At 43.5% G+C, this 14,603-nt stretch overlaps 1 protein-coding gene across 1 annotated transcript in view; it reads right to left on the bottom strand.

Moving 5' to 3' along the window:
* Positions 1-11,517, bottom strand: part of Rtn1 (reticulon 1) — a 213,988-nt gene extending 202,471 nt beyond the window's left edge. The window contains exon 1 of the mRNA XM_048415626.3: positions 11,100-11,517. Coding sequence (XP_048271583.3) covers positions 11,100-11,340 — 241 coding nt within the window. The 5' untranslated portion in view covers positions 11,341-11,517. The remainder of the gene's footprint in view (positions 1-11,099) is intronic.
* Between the last annotated feature and the right edge of the window lie 3,086 nt (positions 11,518-14,603).

Below are 14,603 nucleotides of genomic sequence, written 5' to 3'. Positions count from 1 at the left end.
GAAATGCTCTGACAACCTGGATGAAAAAGATTGCTGCCTTCAGGCTGAAAGACAGAGGTGGGGTGAACTTCTCCACTTAGTATCCGAGATTCCCTCATTCTCCCTTGACTTCCTATAATACGGCACTGGCTAGCCATCCGGTTAAGCTTGTTCCCTCAGGAGCCTCTCAACAGCTTAAGGGGCAAAAGGCTGAGTTTCTCAGTGAGAATTGGGCCTCCATTTATTTTGTGCTGATTTCCAGACAGAACAGTTTATTGCCTAGAAATGTCAAACACTGCTGGATTCTTCTTTACTGAGGGAAAGAGCTTGCTTTGGGTGGATGTTTTTGCTCACGGCCTTTGGTGTCGTCCTGTGGGTAGCTTCCCCGGGATCTAGTCTGAGATATATTAAGAAGAAGGAAACCTATAGAGTTCATTGCTTTGTCCAACATCACATCATAAGCTTCCAAGTAAGCCTGTCTTCTCTCCATATCTCAGTCTTTTTATATTTATTCCATATATAACACATGAGGCTTCTTAGTTTTCCTTTAAGTAGGAAGGATAAGGGATGTCTGGACTCTCCATCTTTCCAGAATATTAGTTATACAAGACTTTATCCTGTTGAGACCTAAGACTAGCTGGCAGATCCCATAAGGTCGGGGGTTGACCAATTGTGAGCTTCGTTGCACGTCCCCTATTGCACAGGTGGCCTCTTCCAACCAACCCCTGTACATCCCTGAGACTGCTTCCTGTCCTTTCTGTCCTTTGGCTGTGACACCCCATGCTTTCATGGGCCAGGTGCAATTGTTAGACATGAAGTTTGTACCATTCGTTTACATACCTGCTATACCCTGCCCTGACCTTTTCCTTTTGTATGCATTGGTCATTCTTCCCAACTAGAGTATAATACATTCTGGAGGAAATGTGGGTAAAAGCATAATCCATGCCCCTCTCTTCCCCCAGATTCTAGCACAATACCAAGAATAATGGAATAGCCCCGTAGGCTGGTGTGATGGTTTGAAAGAGAGTGGTTCGTATGTTTGAATGCTTGGCCCCCAGTTAGTAGAACTGTTTAGGAAGGATTAGGAAGTGTGGACTTGGTCGAGGAGATGTGTTACTGGGAATGGACTTTGAGATTTCAAAAAACTCATGCCAAGCCCAGGCTCCCTCTTTCTTTGCCTGCTGCCTGTAGATCAGGATGTAGGTTCTTAGCTACTGCTCCAGAGCCATGCCTGCCTCCCTGCTGCCATGTTCCCCAATATAATGATCATTGACAAACCCTCTGAAACTGCAAACAAGTCCCCAATTCAGTGTTTCCTTTTTTAAGCTGCCTTGGCCGTGATGTTTTATCACAGCAGTAGAACACCAGCTAAGAGAATTGGTGCTTCTTATAGCTTTAACTTGCATTTGGTGAGCTTGCTCCCCTGTTTGAAGGTCCATGTGTAGCTTCATGTGAGCAAGAAGTCTACAGACCTCATCTTGAGAAGTACTAAGTTTTCAGAGTTGAAAAATCCCGGTCACAGACCGAGGCGACCTTGGCCTTTGTTTCTTATTTCTATGAACTAGATAGACAATAATCAAATACAATTTCCTCTTGTGTAAGAATCTATCTTTAATGAGTGAGCAAAACAAAGTTCAAATATACACAATATTCAAAAATGCCCTACACTGATGATAAAGATTTTGGCCTATAACTGATTTTATAATAATCTGATTCAGTAAATGAATTAGGAAATTCATGTCAGGAAGTTAGAAAGACTGTTCTAGATGAAAACATACATCAGAAGGCAATGCACAAACATAGTCTTATGTGAATAAATAGAGATAGTGAGGCAGGGGGATGAGGAACAAATCATATGGGGCTTTTAGCATAACAGAATTAATGAATTCCCAAAATATTTTAGAAATTTTATTTTGAGTAATTATGGAGCTAGATCTGGTAGCAAAAAAGGGGAATAGAGTGCAAAAATAAAAATTGAAAATGTTTGCAGATCACAAGTTTCATGTTTAAGCTGCTAACCCAAGGTTGGACACAATGTTAAAGTTCTTTATGTTATGCTGGGGAAATTTCTTAACAGTAGAGAAGTCAAGATGGGTTCTAAAAAGTTACACTTTTATGGAGAGTGTGTGATAGGTCATTATTTTGAGGTTAACTGTGGTTTTTAATGATGGATACTATTCCAAGTTTTATTAGGTAACTTCTGAGTTTGCTTTTGAGATCTATGTAAAAACACGGTGTTGAGGAGAGAGGCAGCTCTCTTCTGGGAAGGAATGGAGTTTGGGCATCAAGCAAATCGTCCTTCCCAAAATTCCCTACCAAGTCAAACAACCACATTTTTGCTTGAACGCTGGGAGACAGTCTCTGCCCGGCCTGTCTAACTACCAGAACATCACTCTTCTTCACTCAGCAGGAATCTACGTCTCCAAATCCTTCATCTCTGTTCTGCCCTGGGAAGCCAGCTGCCTCTTGTCTCCTTCTGCTTCATAAAATGGACTTCAAGCATCTTGTGGAATGCTTTTCTTCTTTACCAGTGTTTGCCGTCTTCCAGCAATTTCCTAGATGGTCTGTTTTTCAGAGGTATCCACAGCTGTCCTTCCTTACCTTACATAGCTCACCAATGCCTCAGAACACGGCACCTACAACAGGCAGGGAACCATTACCTCGTACTGTGTGAATCAGAGACTTTCTAGTAACACTACTTGGGATTGCAGAGAATATTTCCATAACTTCCCCATACCACTAGTTCATATTACAACCCTCAATGTTCCCAAACCCAGTCATGAACTATTTTAAGTTTTCCTTCCTACAGTCTGCACATATTAAACAGATTTTCCTGAACCTATACTTGGGATTTTATATTTATGATTTCATGGATCACCACTCTTATCTCCCTTTCAAATGCCATAGATTGGATTCCAGCATACTATATTCTTTCCTAACGATATCAACTAGTGTGTCATTCACTGCCACACTCCCGCATCTGTCACGGCTCTGTATTGTTAGAAAGCATCTAGTGGTTCACTTCACTGCCATCCTCCCATCCTGGATTCAGCTCCTCAATAAGCTTGTCTTCTGCTCTTTTAGAATCCCCACTTCCCTCCTAATCTCTATCTCAGACACCTTAATTCTCCAATTGAGGCCACATGTTCTTTAGCTCTCACTCTGGAACCTTCTCTCCAGCAGAGCACATTGCCTTGTTTATCACCTTTGTTCTTCACGCTTCCCACCAGATCCCATGATGCATTGTGTATTCACTAATTTGCATTGGCTTCAAATCTGCAGTCAGGATTATTATGAAATAAAAACAAATCACATAACCATTCGCTTACTACTCTAAACCAAACTTGGGCTGAACATGCCAGGAGAAAGAAAAAAAAAAGAGGAGGAAGAGAAAGAGGAGGCGAAGGAGATATTCTTCTTCTCACATATATATTCTCACATATACCCATGACCACACATTCCAAGGGAATCCCAAAAGCCGATCCAAATTCCTCTGAGTTCCTCCTTCCCCTTTTACTCCCCCCTTCACCTAGACCAGCATGTCCTCACTCCCCTCTCAATATTCCGGCAGCTGTTGAACTGGTCACTTAAATTTCCGCGAAGACACCTGGATACTCAAGTGTCTCAGAAACCCTTGATCCATTCACTGTGAAAACTGACCCCCTTTGTGATCTTATCTCTCTGTCAACAACTACCAAGTGTGTATTTACTCTTCCATGCCATGTTCCAACCCCACTGAACAAGGAAAACTTGACGCCTGGGTATCTGATATCTCAAAATCAACAGTTCTGAAACCCAATTCCTTGTTTGCTTCTTAAATCCTGCCCTCTTTAAAACCTTCCTAAGCCGAGTTAGTAGCAACTCTATTTTTATATTTGCTCAAGTCAAGTTCCATTGCACAATCTGAATGAGTTTTTTTTCCTCCCCTATCCCATCCACAGTCCACTGAAATGTAGTGTTAGTTTCAGAATGTATGTACTTACACATATTCTGCATGTGAAATCCAACCACTTTTCATCTCCCCTAATGTTACTGTTCTAGTTCAGTCCAGTGTGACCTACTGACTGATAATTCCTCCTCCGAATCTACCACCTTCTGCCGTCTTAGATTCTTGACATAATGAGCCAAGTGAGCTGCTTAAAATAGGCCCCCTGCTAGGGATAAAGACCTCTTACATTTTTCCTCGGTGTAGTAGCTGAAGTGGTGGCCAGGGCCTAATGGACTGTCTTACCCATCAGCTTTTGCTCACCCACCATTCTTCCCAAGCTCATTTCATTGCTCTTTCTTTCCTTCTTGAACGGGACATTGGCACAAGTCTACTGTGAGTGTTACTGAAACATTCTGATTCGGCACCACCTTATCAAAGAAATCTTTCCGACTAGCCCTCCAGCTCTCATTTCTCTGCTTGGACATTGTCCACGGTACCTTATCTCCCTTCAGATGTCCTTTCTGATTGCTGTCTTGTCTCTCCTTTCCCCAACAGCAACCCCCAAAATATACTTTTGGGGAAACAGATTTTTTTCCCAGTGCTTCCAACAACATCTGGTATATACCAGGGGTTCACAAAACAATAGTAAAATTATGAGTGAAACAAATACTATCTTATTCAAAACTAAACTATGAAGACAATTTTTTTCTCTATATATTCTTTTGTGCTTTTTAAATTATAAGACCATCTAACACACTCTTCCTTCCCCAAAAACAAAATTTTAAATTAAGACAAAAGATATTTTTAATAAGAGTTCATCTTACATTTTTGGGTAAACAATATTTTTTTTCCTGTTAATGCTACCCTGTGGCATATCAGCCATCCTTTGAAATATAATAATATTTGTGCAATTAAAGAACAAACTTTCTACACCGTTTACAAGTTGAGTTCTTGGCCACAATCAGTGTTGTATATATGGTAGCAATTCTGAATTTGAAAAGAAAATAATTATGTTACATGGGCTATATTTTAGTGAACCACAAATTTCTGGAGATTAATATACTTCTTTCAAAAGAATTCGGGTTTTGTTGTTGTTGTTGTTGTTTTAGAGACAGGGTTTCTCTGTAGCTTTAGAATCTCTCCTGGAACTAGCTCTTGTAGGCCAGACTGGTCTCGAACTCACAAAGATCTGCCTGCATCTGCCTCCCTTTAAGTGCTGGGATTAAAGGCGTGCACCGCCATTGTCTGACCAAGAATTCGTATTTTCTATAAAATACATTATTAGCTTATACTCGTGACCAGACTTAAAGATTTTTGCCTTATAGATTTTCAAAATCAACTGTTTTTTATCTTTGAGAACGTATATATTTCAACTTTCAGGCCTTAGCTGTCTTCTCAAAGATACTTTGAATGTTAAAGCTACCCCCTCAGTGTCGTGAGATAGAAAACGGCTGCACCCAAGGAACTGGTCTCGTCACAGCAACTACAAAGACTTTTACTTGTTATGCCTGTCAGGCGGCCTGCGTGTTTGAGCTTTTCCTGTTTGTCCATTTATATCACACATGGCAAACATGACGTGGGACGCTCTTTCCCATTTTCTCATATATTATTACCACAGCATCCCCACAAACAGAAGGCTCTGTACTTCATGATCTGCTCAGTGCTCTCTTTGATCTCGAAAGTAATTAAAGAAACAAAAGTCCAGGGTTTTTTTTCTCTTTTTTCAAAACTATGTTCGTTTTGATGACTTCAGCGCCAAGCGTCCGTGTAGCGATGTATTGGTATCTTGAAAATACACCCACCCTCTGTCTTCTTTCCCCTCTAAGTTCTCCAGTACATTTTTCAAAGTTCGCTATGAAAATAATTTCATTATCAAACCATTAGGAACTGTGCAAACTTACAAAGAAGGGAGGCACCCAACAGCCCTACCCAGCAATACCACCTGTGAACCACATCAAGCAGCATGGTGTGTTAGCGTTAGGGCTGCAGTAGTGGCACACCAATCTTAGCAGTACTCAACAGCTCTTTCATTGGACTTAAAACCCACGCAACAAGAGGGAGACCATGCCCAGTACTGGAAACATACCTAGCTACTCAGTGCTCATGAAGTCATGGTTGCTGGAGAATGGACAACCGCTAATTTACTAAACCAGCATCATCCCTAACAAGAATCTATAAACATTTGTCCTTATGCCCACAGGTAAGTGTAGCCTTCACACTCCATCAAGGAATTTCTCTTTGCAACAGTCAGAGACCACTACAGAAAACCACAATGCAGAGCTGTGGAGCCCAGGCCCAATGGATACACCCACAAAGCACTCCCATACCTAAGGCTCAGCGAACACTGCAGAAGAAGTGGAAAGATTGCAAGGACTAGAGGTCCAGAGAGTTTCCCGTGAGATTGTGCCTCCTAGCAATATCAGAAACTACACCCTTAAATTCTCATCACATGACCACCCAAATGTGAGTTGAACAATGATGACCCCAATGAACATGCCAAACTGAATAGAGAAAAGCCCACAAGGCCTTATCTATTAACAAAGAACTACAGGCCACTAAGGAAAGCTGGGAACAGGAGACGTATCCTTCTCCAGGAAGAACACATCAATCAGTTGTCCAGTGCCAAATGGTCAGCCCTGAAAACATGCATACAAGTATAATTATATGGCCTGAAAAGGTTGTATTTGAAATATATATATATATATATTTTCACAAACATATACGTGTGCATTTACATGAAGTAACAAATAGTGAAAAAGGTGGCCACGAATTTGAAGGAGAGTGGGGAGGGATATATAAGAAGGCTTGGGAGGAGGAAAGGGAAGGGATAAATGTTCCAATTAAATTATAATCTCAAAAATGCGTATATATAATTTATGTGTATATATATGATATATGTATATATAATATGTATGGTTAAATCATAATGAATAAAGTTGAAGACCTTGGAGTAATACTTAACATAGTTATTTCTTTGAAGAGAGGCAAAATAAGACAAAGAGAAAGAGGAATGGATTTATTTTCCATAACTATATATATAGTCAGAGCAAGCGGTACTCACATTTGTGTATCTTGTGCTGACCTCAGAAAACTAGCTCATGCTCAGTCCCTGTGAAGTGAGGCAACGGCAATGACCTGCCAGTCAAACTCCCAGCAAAGATTTGAGAATGAGGAAATGAAAGTTGACACAAAAGGAAGTGTTTGGATAAACTAAACATGCATGTAAAAAGAAAGTGGCCCGTGTTCGAGGAACCCTTGTCCTGTGTTCAGCAGAGACGTTCAGTAACTGCCCGTTTACCAGGGTGAACTGAACTCCAGCAATTTCTCACTTTACAAAATAATTCATGCTTCCTAGGATGGACAGTAAAATGGACGCTGGTCCAGAACTCACCTCCCAAACCTCAGTGTTAGAAGTTCATAGCCAATCTGGAAAATAACAGAAACAGGTCTCTTTGGAAGGATAGGCAGAGTTCATGATGGTGACTTCAAACACATCAAGGGAGGCTTAATGTCCTGATGCTACCCATTTCGATGTATTTGGAAAGTGTCGAAGTACTTCTAGATGTTAACCCTAGCATCTCTGTGTTCAGAGATGTGCACCAGACACAGTTGTCAGAAAAGTTAGCTGTCCAAAGACTGCATCTAGAGAAATAAATTGCATTGTGTTTCCAGACTGTTTTACTCTTTCTATAGACTGTAAAAGCAAGATGGAGACTTGCTTCTTGCTTCAGTATCACTGCAGCTTTCCCAAAATATGAAAGAGAAAAGACTAGTATTTATACTTTCTAAAGGGGATGGCCACAGGTCAACTTCTTAACCATTCCAATTTGTTCAAATGCTCTTTTTAAAATACAAAACTCTTTCTGTAAACAAAAGGCCATTCTTCCCTCCTTTTGTTTTTGTGTGCTCCTAGTTACCAGGAGTGTGTGTGTGAGTGTGTGTGTGTGTGTGTGTGTGTGTGTGTACCTCAGTTGCTCTCAGCACCTTTTGTATAAAACTCTAAGAGACTGGCAATGTTCCACAGCTAGAGACCCTGGCACTGTAGCCTCTACACGACACTTGGAATGCTCCTTCGTCAAATGCGTCATCGCACCTGCCCACAAGCATTTCAGATGTGAAAAATGAAAGCTCGGCAAGAAAGTGCTATTTTCTTGTTATTGTTGGAAATTTTTCCATGTTAGAAAAGTGACAGAGGCAGTGAGAATGTCTGAAAATTCATTCAGTGTAATGGGCCTTTATAGCTTGCTTTTTCCTGGTGTTGAGCTATATATACACTTATTCTGGGAGTTTACAGAGAAGTAGTTTTTGGAACTATTTCTCGGGGGAGTTTAATTACCATCAATGTATAAAAATAAATAACAGAATTTCTGGCCAGATGGCATGATTGGTGGTTCTTTTTCAGAAAAGCCGTTTTGAAAACACCCGTATCTGTCTTCCATGGGAATACTGCGTGTGAAAATGAAGCTGTCTGTTTACAGCGCTTCACACTCTCAGCCTAAATTCCATCTCCATTGACATTGAGGCTGAAAGCATTCTTTCAAAGGGGGAAAACGTTGCCTTCTTCCCCTTGGAGGGCACAAGGACAGAACCACTGGGGCCAGGAGGCAGAACCACAGCAGACACACACTTCTGGACACCTTGAGCTTGGGCTTCCTCGTTTTCAGAACCTCACAAAACTGGTTTCTATTTGTAAAGCAAAATATAGAACTGCAAAGTCAAGCAAGGTGTGCCATGGTCTACTCTCAGGTTTGTCACTGATTTGTTGATTTTTTTGCTTAACTGAAAAAGGAAAACAAAAACAAACAAACAAACAAAAATGAAAAAACAACTTGCAAAAATCACACGTAAGGAGGCTGGCCCTGCTTTTATTTGTATTTTCCAACATATGGCTACTTATTTAGCTGCCATTTCCAGCATCATATCCTGCCTATAAAGTAGGAAGCTTGAAGATTTAAAACATTAACCAGACAACAATCTTATGAGACATCCCTTCATGCAGTAACAATCAGCTCAAACATTTCTATACAAATATGCATGTCTCCATCCTTTTAACCTCCTCGTGCCCACACTTAGAACCTTGCTTGATTTTATTAGTTCATTTGATGCTTACGAGAGGAAACTTCAAATTGCCTGACAAAACAAAATATCTTCATCTTAAAGATGCTAACCATGGAAGATGGTGACTGTCCCATCTAGCCACAACTCTGTAACAGTATATTGTCTATGTTTAATTCCTAGGTAGATTTTAAGTGTTTTCATGATTAAAACTGATCACAGTTGTGTTAACCAGCTTGTTTTAATAACTCCATAATGTATACTGTATCAAAACATTCTATTGTATTATATACATGTGTGTATCCACATACATACATCCTTTTGAAGCATTTTAGCGCTTGTAACCTAGTCCAAGACTTTTACTTTCTTACTCACTTGCCCTTAGTGACACTAATGGGAGGCAGGTAAAGCTTAGAAACAAAGAATTTACTTGGAATGTAATAGACAAAGCTTCTGAATGGTAAGCCACCCTCAGCAAGAAAGGCTCTAAGGTTGTTATTGTTTGCCTTTTGTTCTTGCAGTTCGTTACACGTTTTCATTTCTCTTCATTTGAAGACAAGAACTTGCAAGAGACCAGGAAACTGTTCTTAGATTTAGATCCCATAGTAATTAATATGTGACAAACGAGGTTGTCAACTGCTGGGGCTTTTCACATCGGCGCTCCTTTTCCCTCCCCCCCCCCACCTCCTGGTCTCCTCTTTCCCCTCCTCCTTCCACCTTCCCTCACCTTCTTTCACTTCCTCCTCCTCCTCCTCCTCCTCCTCCTCCTCCTCCTCCTCCTCCTCCTTCTCTCTCTCTCTCTCTCTCTCTCTCTCTCTCTCTCTCTCTCTCTCTGTCTCTCTCTCTCATCTCTTGGCTCCTACCTTTTCCTTTCCATTATTCAATGCATTCTCCAAATCTCCTTTTCTGGCTTAGCTCTTGCTTGCTCTAGAACAGAGTCAAGACAACCTAAGGCACTCTACATAACCCTCAAGAGGGGGTGGCTTAAGAAAGGGGTTTTCCCTAAATCAGCTGCCAGGAGCACATATGCCAGTCCAACCCACGTCCCCTCCTCCGGGGAACACCCACCACCCAGGCCTCACACTACATTACCCAAACTACACAACTCCCACTTCAGAACAGCAGAGTCTCTCAGACTACAGCACAACACGCCACCCCCTACAGAATTTCTTCTGGAAACAGCGCTAACCAGGCAGCCACCCCTCCCCACGACGCGCCTAGCTTCTCTAGCCTCCAAGGACAAGCTGTGGCCCTCGGGTTGGTCCCACCAGGCAAGGATTTTGTCTGACTGAGAAGGATGAGTCAGGGGAAGAGTTTTTGCCCCTGGATGATTTTTTTTTCAAATGTAGGAGGCTTGGTAAACTGTGTCTGGACCTCTGGCCACAACCCCAGCACTCCAATCCTCAGCCAAGACCTTCACATTTGGGGGTTGCAAGTTTTAATTCTCACTGACAGGTTCAGGTAAAGAGCAACTAGCAAATAAAGGATGGCTTCAGCTCCCAAACCTCCCACAGTGCTGTCCCTCTGGAATTAAGTGCAGGACTCCTTGGGGTTTGTTTTCTGCGCGGGAGAAGGGGAGCGGAGATGGAGTTAGGACCTGGAAAGGAGTAGGGTGTGGTGATTCCTTGAGAGAAGAGAAAGGGAGAATTAAAGCCACTGAAGCACTTCACTGCCCTAAACCCAGCGGGAGGGTCCTGAAGCAGTAGGCCCGCCTGCTGCTTGGTTGTCAACGACTGCGGTCGCCCCTCGAAGCACGCAGCGCGCAAACACGCCCCAGAAAACCATCACAACCTGTCACGCCCGCCCTGCTGCCCCGAGGCCTCTGACAAGAAGGAGAAACTTGTTCCGGGGCGCAGCAGTAGCCAAGCTTGCCAACAGGGACAATATCTAAGGCTGAAACAAGAGTAATAATGGAATAACAGGACTGACAGCCTTCTTCCTCCTACCCGCTAGCAGCACACGGCTGTTTTCCACGAGTCCGCTAACAATTACGGTCGCACCAGGCGGAACCCTGCTGGGGTTAGTGCCCCAGGCAAAGAAGCCAGAAAAACGCAGAGGAGATCTGTGGATTAGAGGACCCACAAGAAACCAGGGTCCCGGCCTCCATTTGCAGGGTCGTGGTGCCCTCCGGGCTTACCTGTGGATGCAGTTTCCATGGCGACGAGCGGCGACCGGGCGGGGCCGGAGCACAGTTCCCCAGGCAGCACTACCCCTGTTCCGGCTTCCGACCCCCAGGCAGGCTCCCCATCCTGCCGCGCTGGCCTGGCCTCTTTAGGCTGCGTTGCTTCGTCCTCCCCCTCACCCCGGCCCCCGAACCACTGGGACCCGGGGCTAGCCAAAGGCAGCGGCTCATCTTGCAGATCCGGAGGTGCAGCCATGGCTGGCGGTGCCCCCGACCGGGCGACGGAGTCTTGGCAAGGCCGGGATGCGGTGGCTAGGGGCGCGGGCGCTCTCTGCTGCTGTCCCTACCGGGACTCTGGGCTCCGGGAGGCTGCAGAGTCTCCGCGCCGCCGTCGCTGCCTCTGCTGCAACTCGGGCGGACCGTGGCTGCTGCTCTGGGCGCTTCGGCTCCTCCTTCTCCCCCTCCTCTTCCTCCGGGGCCCCGGGGCGGCCGCCCGCCTGCGCTCCTCCCCTGCTCCAGAGGCTGCTTGCTGTGCCAGCGCCGCTTCGCTACTCCCAAGCCTGTTATTACGCAGGTGAAAATGGCCTGCTCGGTCCGAGACCTCCCCAGTGCACGTCAGCCTCGGGCCTGCTAATGGCAGGCTCTGATTAAGGGATGTGCCAAACCCACTTGACTCTGCCTTTCATCTGGGGAAAAATACAAGGAGAGGACCAGCAGGTATTGACTGCAGGTTGACTGATTAGGCAAGAAGTTAAAGCCAGACTGGAGTCCTGGGACTCTAGGAGAGCAAGGGAGGCTGGGGAATCTCAGGATCAGCGTTCTGAGGGTGACCAGAGCCTGGTGCAGAAAGGACACTGGTCTGAGTGGTGACCTGGTGAAGACAGGTGTTGGTGGCAAGTGAAGACAAGCATCTGCAACCTGGAGGTTAAATCCTTCATCCTTAGCAGTTCCCAGAGCAGGTCCAAACACACAAACAAACAATAACAATAACAAAACAGAGTACAGGAATGGGCCATCAGGAGACACGCTACAAAAAAACCAAACCAAACCAAAACAAACAAACAAACAAAAACCAAACGAACAAACAAAAAAGAAAAACCTTCCCAGATTTGCCCCAAGTTGCACCGAAAGCAAACAGGACGCCACTAGGCATACAGAAGCGGCTGTGCCTCCCTTTGGAAGCGTTCAGCTGAAAGTTGTACAAACGACAGACTGTCTCAGGCAGCCTACTTTACCGGAGACACGGACATTCCTGGAAACGTCTGCTGCTCTTTTCCCCGTTACTGTACTCTCTGACACAACGGGAGGTACTTAATGAAGGGGGAGGTGACTCGCCCACGTGTGTCATTCCCATGTTTCGACCTGTCTTTTCAAACTCTACATGTTTTACTGGTTCCTAAACGATAACGTGATGCGTGCCTTTTAAGTCTTCGGCTAAGTTCAGCATCAGAACAAAGGGGTACAGTTATCTGTAGGCCCTGCTCTAAGAACGGTCGGCCCCTGTGCTGCAGCATGCAGCAAAGCTGTGCAGGATTCTCAGCTACCATTCTCTTCACACCTGTCTGTGGGTTTAAAGGGCAGAGTCGGCACCATTTGGGTGCACCTAAAATGATGGAAATAAAAATTCCTAATTCAGGCGAATCTTTCGTGGTACTAGGCACAACAATGTTCGAAGGACTGCAATACATTAGAGAAAATGTGGTGGGATCTGGCAGTCACCAAAAGTTTTCATTATTGGTATATTGGAGATTAATTATTGAGGCTGGAGAGATGACTTGATAGGTAAGAGTCTTGCTGCTTTTCCAGAGGGACCAGAGTTTGGTTCCCAGCACTCACATCTGACAGCTCACCATCACCTCTCCCCCTCTCTCTCTCTCTCTCTCTCTCTCTGTGTGTGTGTGTGTCTGTGTGTGTGTCTCTCTCTGTATCTCTGTCTCTGTCTCTCTCTCTCTCACACACACACACACACACACATAATAAATCTTTGAAAAATTAGGTTCCATGGAATATTCCATTATCTTCATTGTGATGGTGGCTTCATGGCGTATGCGTTGGTTAAAAACCACGTTGTCATGTGTATATGTGTGACTCAAGGTATATTAGTCAGTTATCCTAATAAAGCTATAAACATTATCCCCTCCTACAATAACCAATTCTTGGTTATCCAGAATCATCACAGTTTTCTTTAATATATGAGAAATAAGCACCTACTGAGGATATTAGGTTGAAAAGGCTTGTCTTACCGTGGTGTTCAGGGAAATTTAATGTAGTCACACAACTGGGGAGGCACTTGGATGTGTCGTTCCAATCTCTTACTTCGATTGCCTTAAAGTATCAAGAATTCCACGTAGGAATTTCCTCACAGTCCTCATTATTAATATGTCAAGAGCATAGAAAGCTCAAATGATACATTTTCATGGCTATTAAGGAGTACTGAATTGTGGCGATGTGGTGAGGAAGACAGATATTTTGGTTCTCTGAGAAACAGTGAAGAAGGGCATCAATCAGAAATTTGACAAACTGCACAAACCTCTTTGTATCCTTATGATTAAATAGATATAGGGATATAATTCTAATTATTTTCCACATTTCTTCAGCCATTAATCAATACTCTTGTTTGAGGATATATGGAGGAAAATAGACATTTAAGTCTATTATGTTTTATTCATTTTAGGAACCAGATAATTTCATTTTGGTAGATTATTCTGAAAAGAATACATAGTTTGCTGATGATGTGTCTCAGTAACATAACACTTGTCTAGGATGTGTGAGGCTCTGGGATTGGGCCCCTGCAAAATGAGGTAGGGAGACACAGACAGAGAGAAACAGAGTATTTAAAAAGGTGTACATCATGTTTCAACCGAGCAATCTCCCCAAATATCTTTACTTAAGAGGCTCAACACGTGAATTGATACAAGTTATCTACGGGGAGAGAAATATTCAGGTTTCTGTTGTGATCTAAGAAGATTTATATTGCTATCACATCACATGTGCATGCCTCGGAGCTGATGAAACTTCATTGATTTGAAGATTTGTGGACACAATGCAGTGAGTGACAGGGTTCCAGGACTCACATAGCCACTGCAAGTTATGAATTGCTCTGAAATGCTTTTGAGAGAAAGAAAATAGGGCTAGAACTTTTAATATTTTCTCAGCATTTTACGACAACTTGGAAGAGTTGAGTCTTTTCTTCTTCTTCTTCTTCTTCTTCTTCTTCTTCTTCTTCTTCCTCCTCCTCCTCCTCCTCCTCCTCCTCCCCCTCCTCCTCCTCCTCCTCCTCCTTTCCCTTCTTCTTCTTCTTCTTCTTCTTCTTCTTCTTCTTCTTCTTCTTCTTCTTCTTCTTCTTCTTCTTCTTCTTCTTCCTCTTCCTCCTCCTCCTCCTCCTCCTCCTCCTCCTCCTCCTCCTCCTTCTTCTTGTCATGTGGTTTGTTTTGGATCTCCAAAAAAGGAATAAGGTGACGAACATTTAGCTTTACTTCTTTGCTTCTACCAAACCTCATACTGTGGAGGATACGGGGG

The sequence above is a fragment of the Myodes glareolus genome, chromosome 11 (genome assembly GCF_982192425.1).
Source record: "Myodes glareolus chromosome 11, mMyoGla1.1, whole genome shotgun sequence".
Classification (NCBI taxonomy): Eukaryota; Metazoa; Chordata; class Mammalia; order Rodentia; family Cricetidae; genus Myodes; species Myodes glareolus.
The sequence above is the reverse complement of the archived record's forward strand: the minus strand, read 5'-3'. Positions and strand labels throughout refer to the sequence as shown.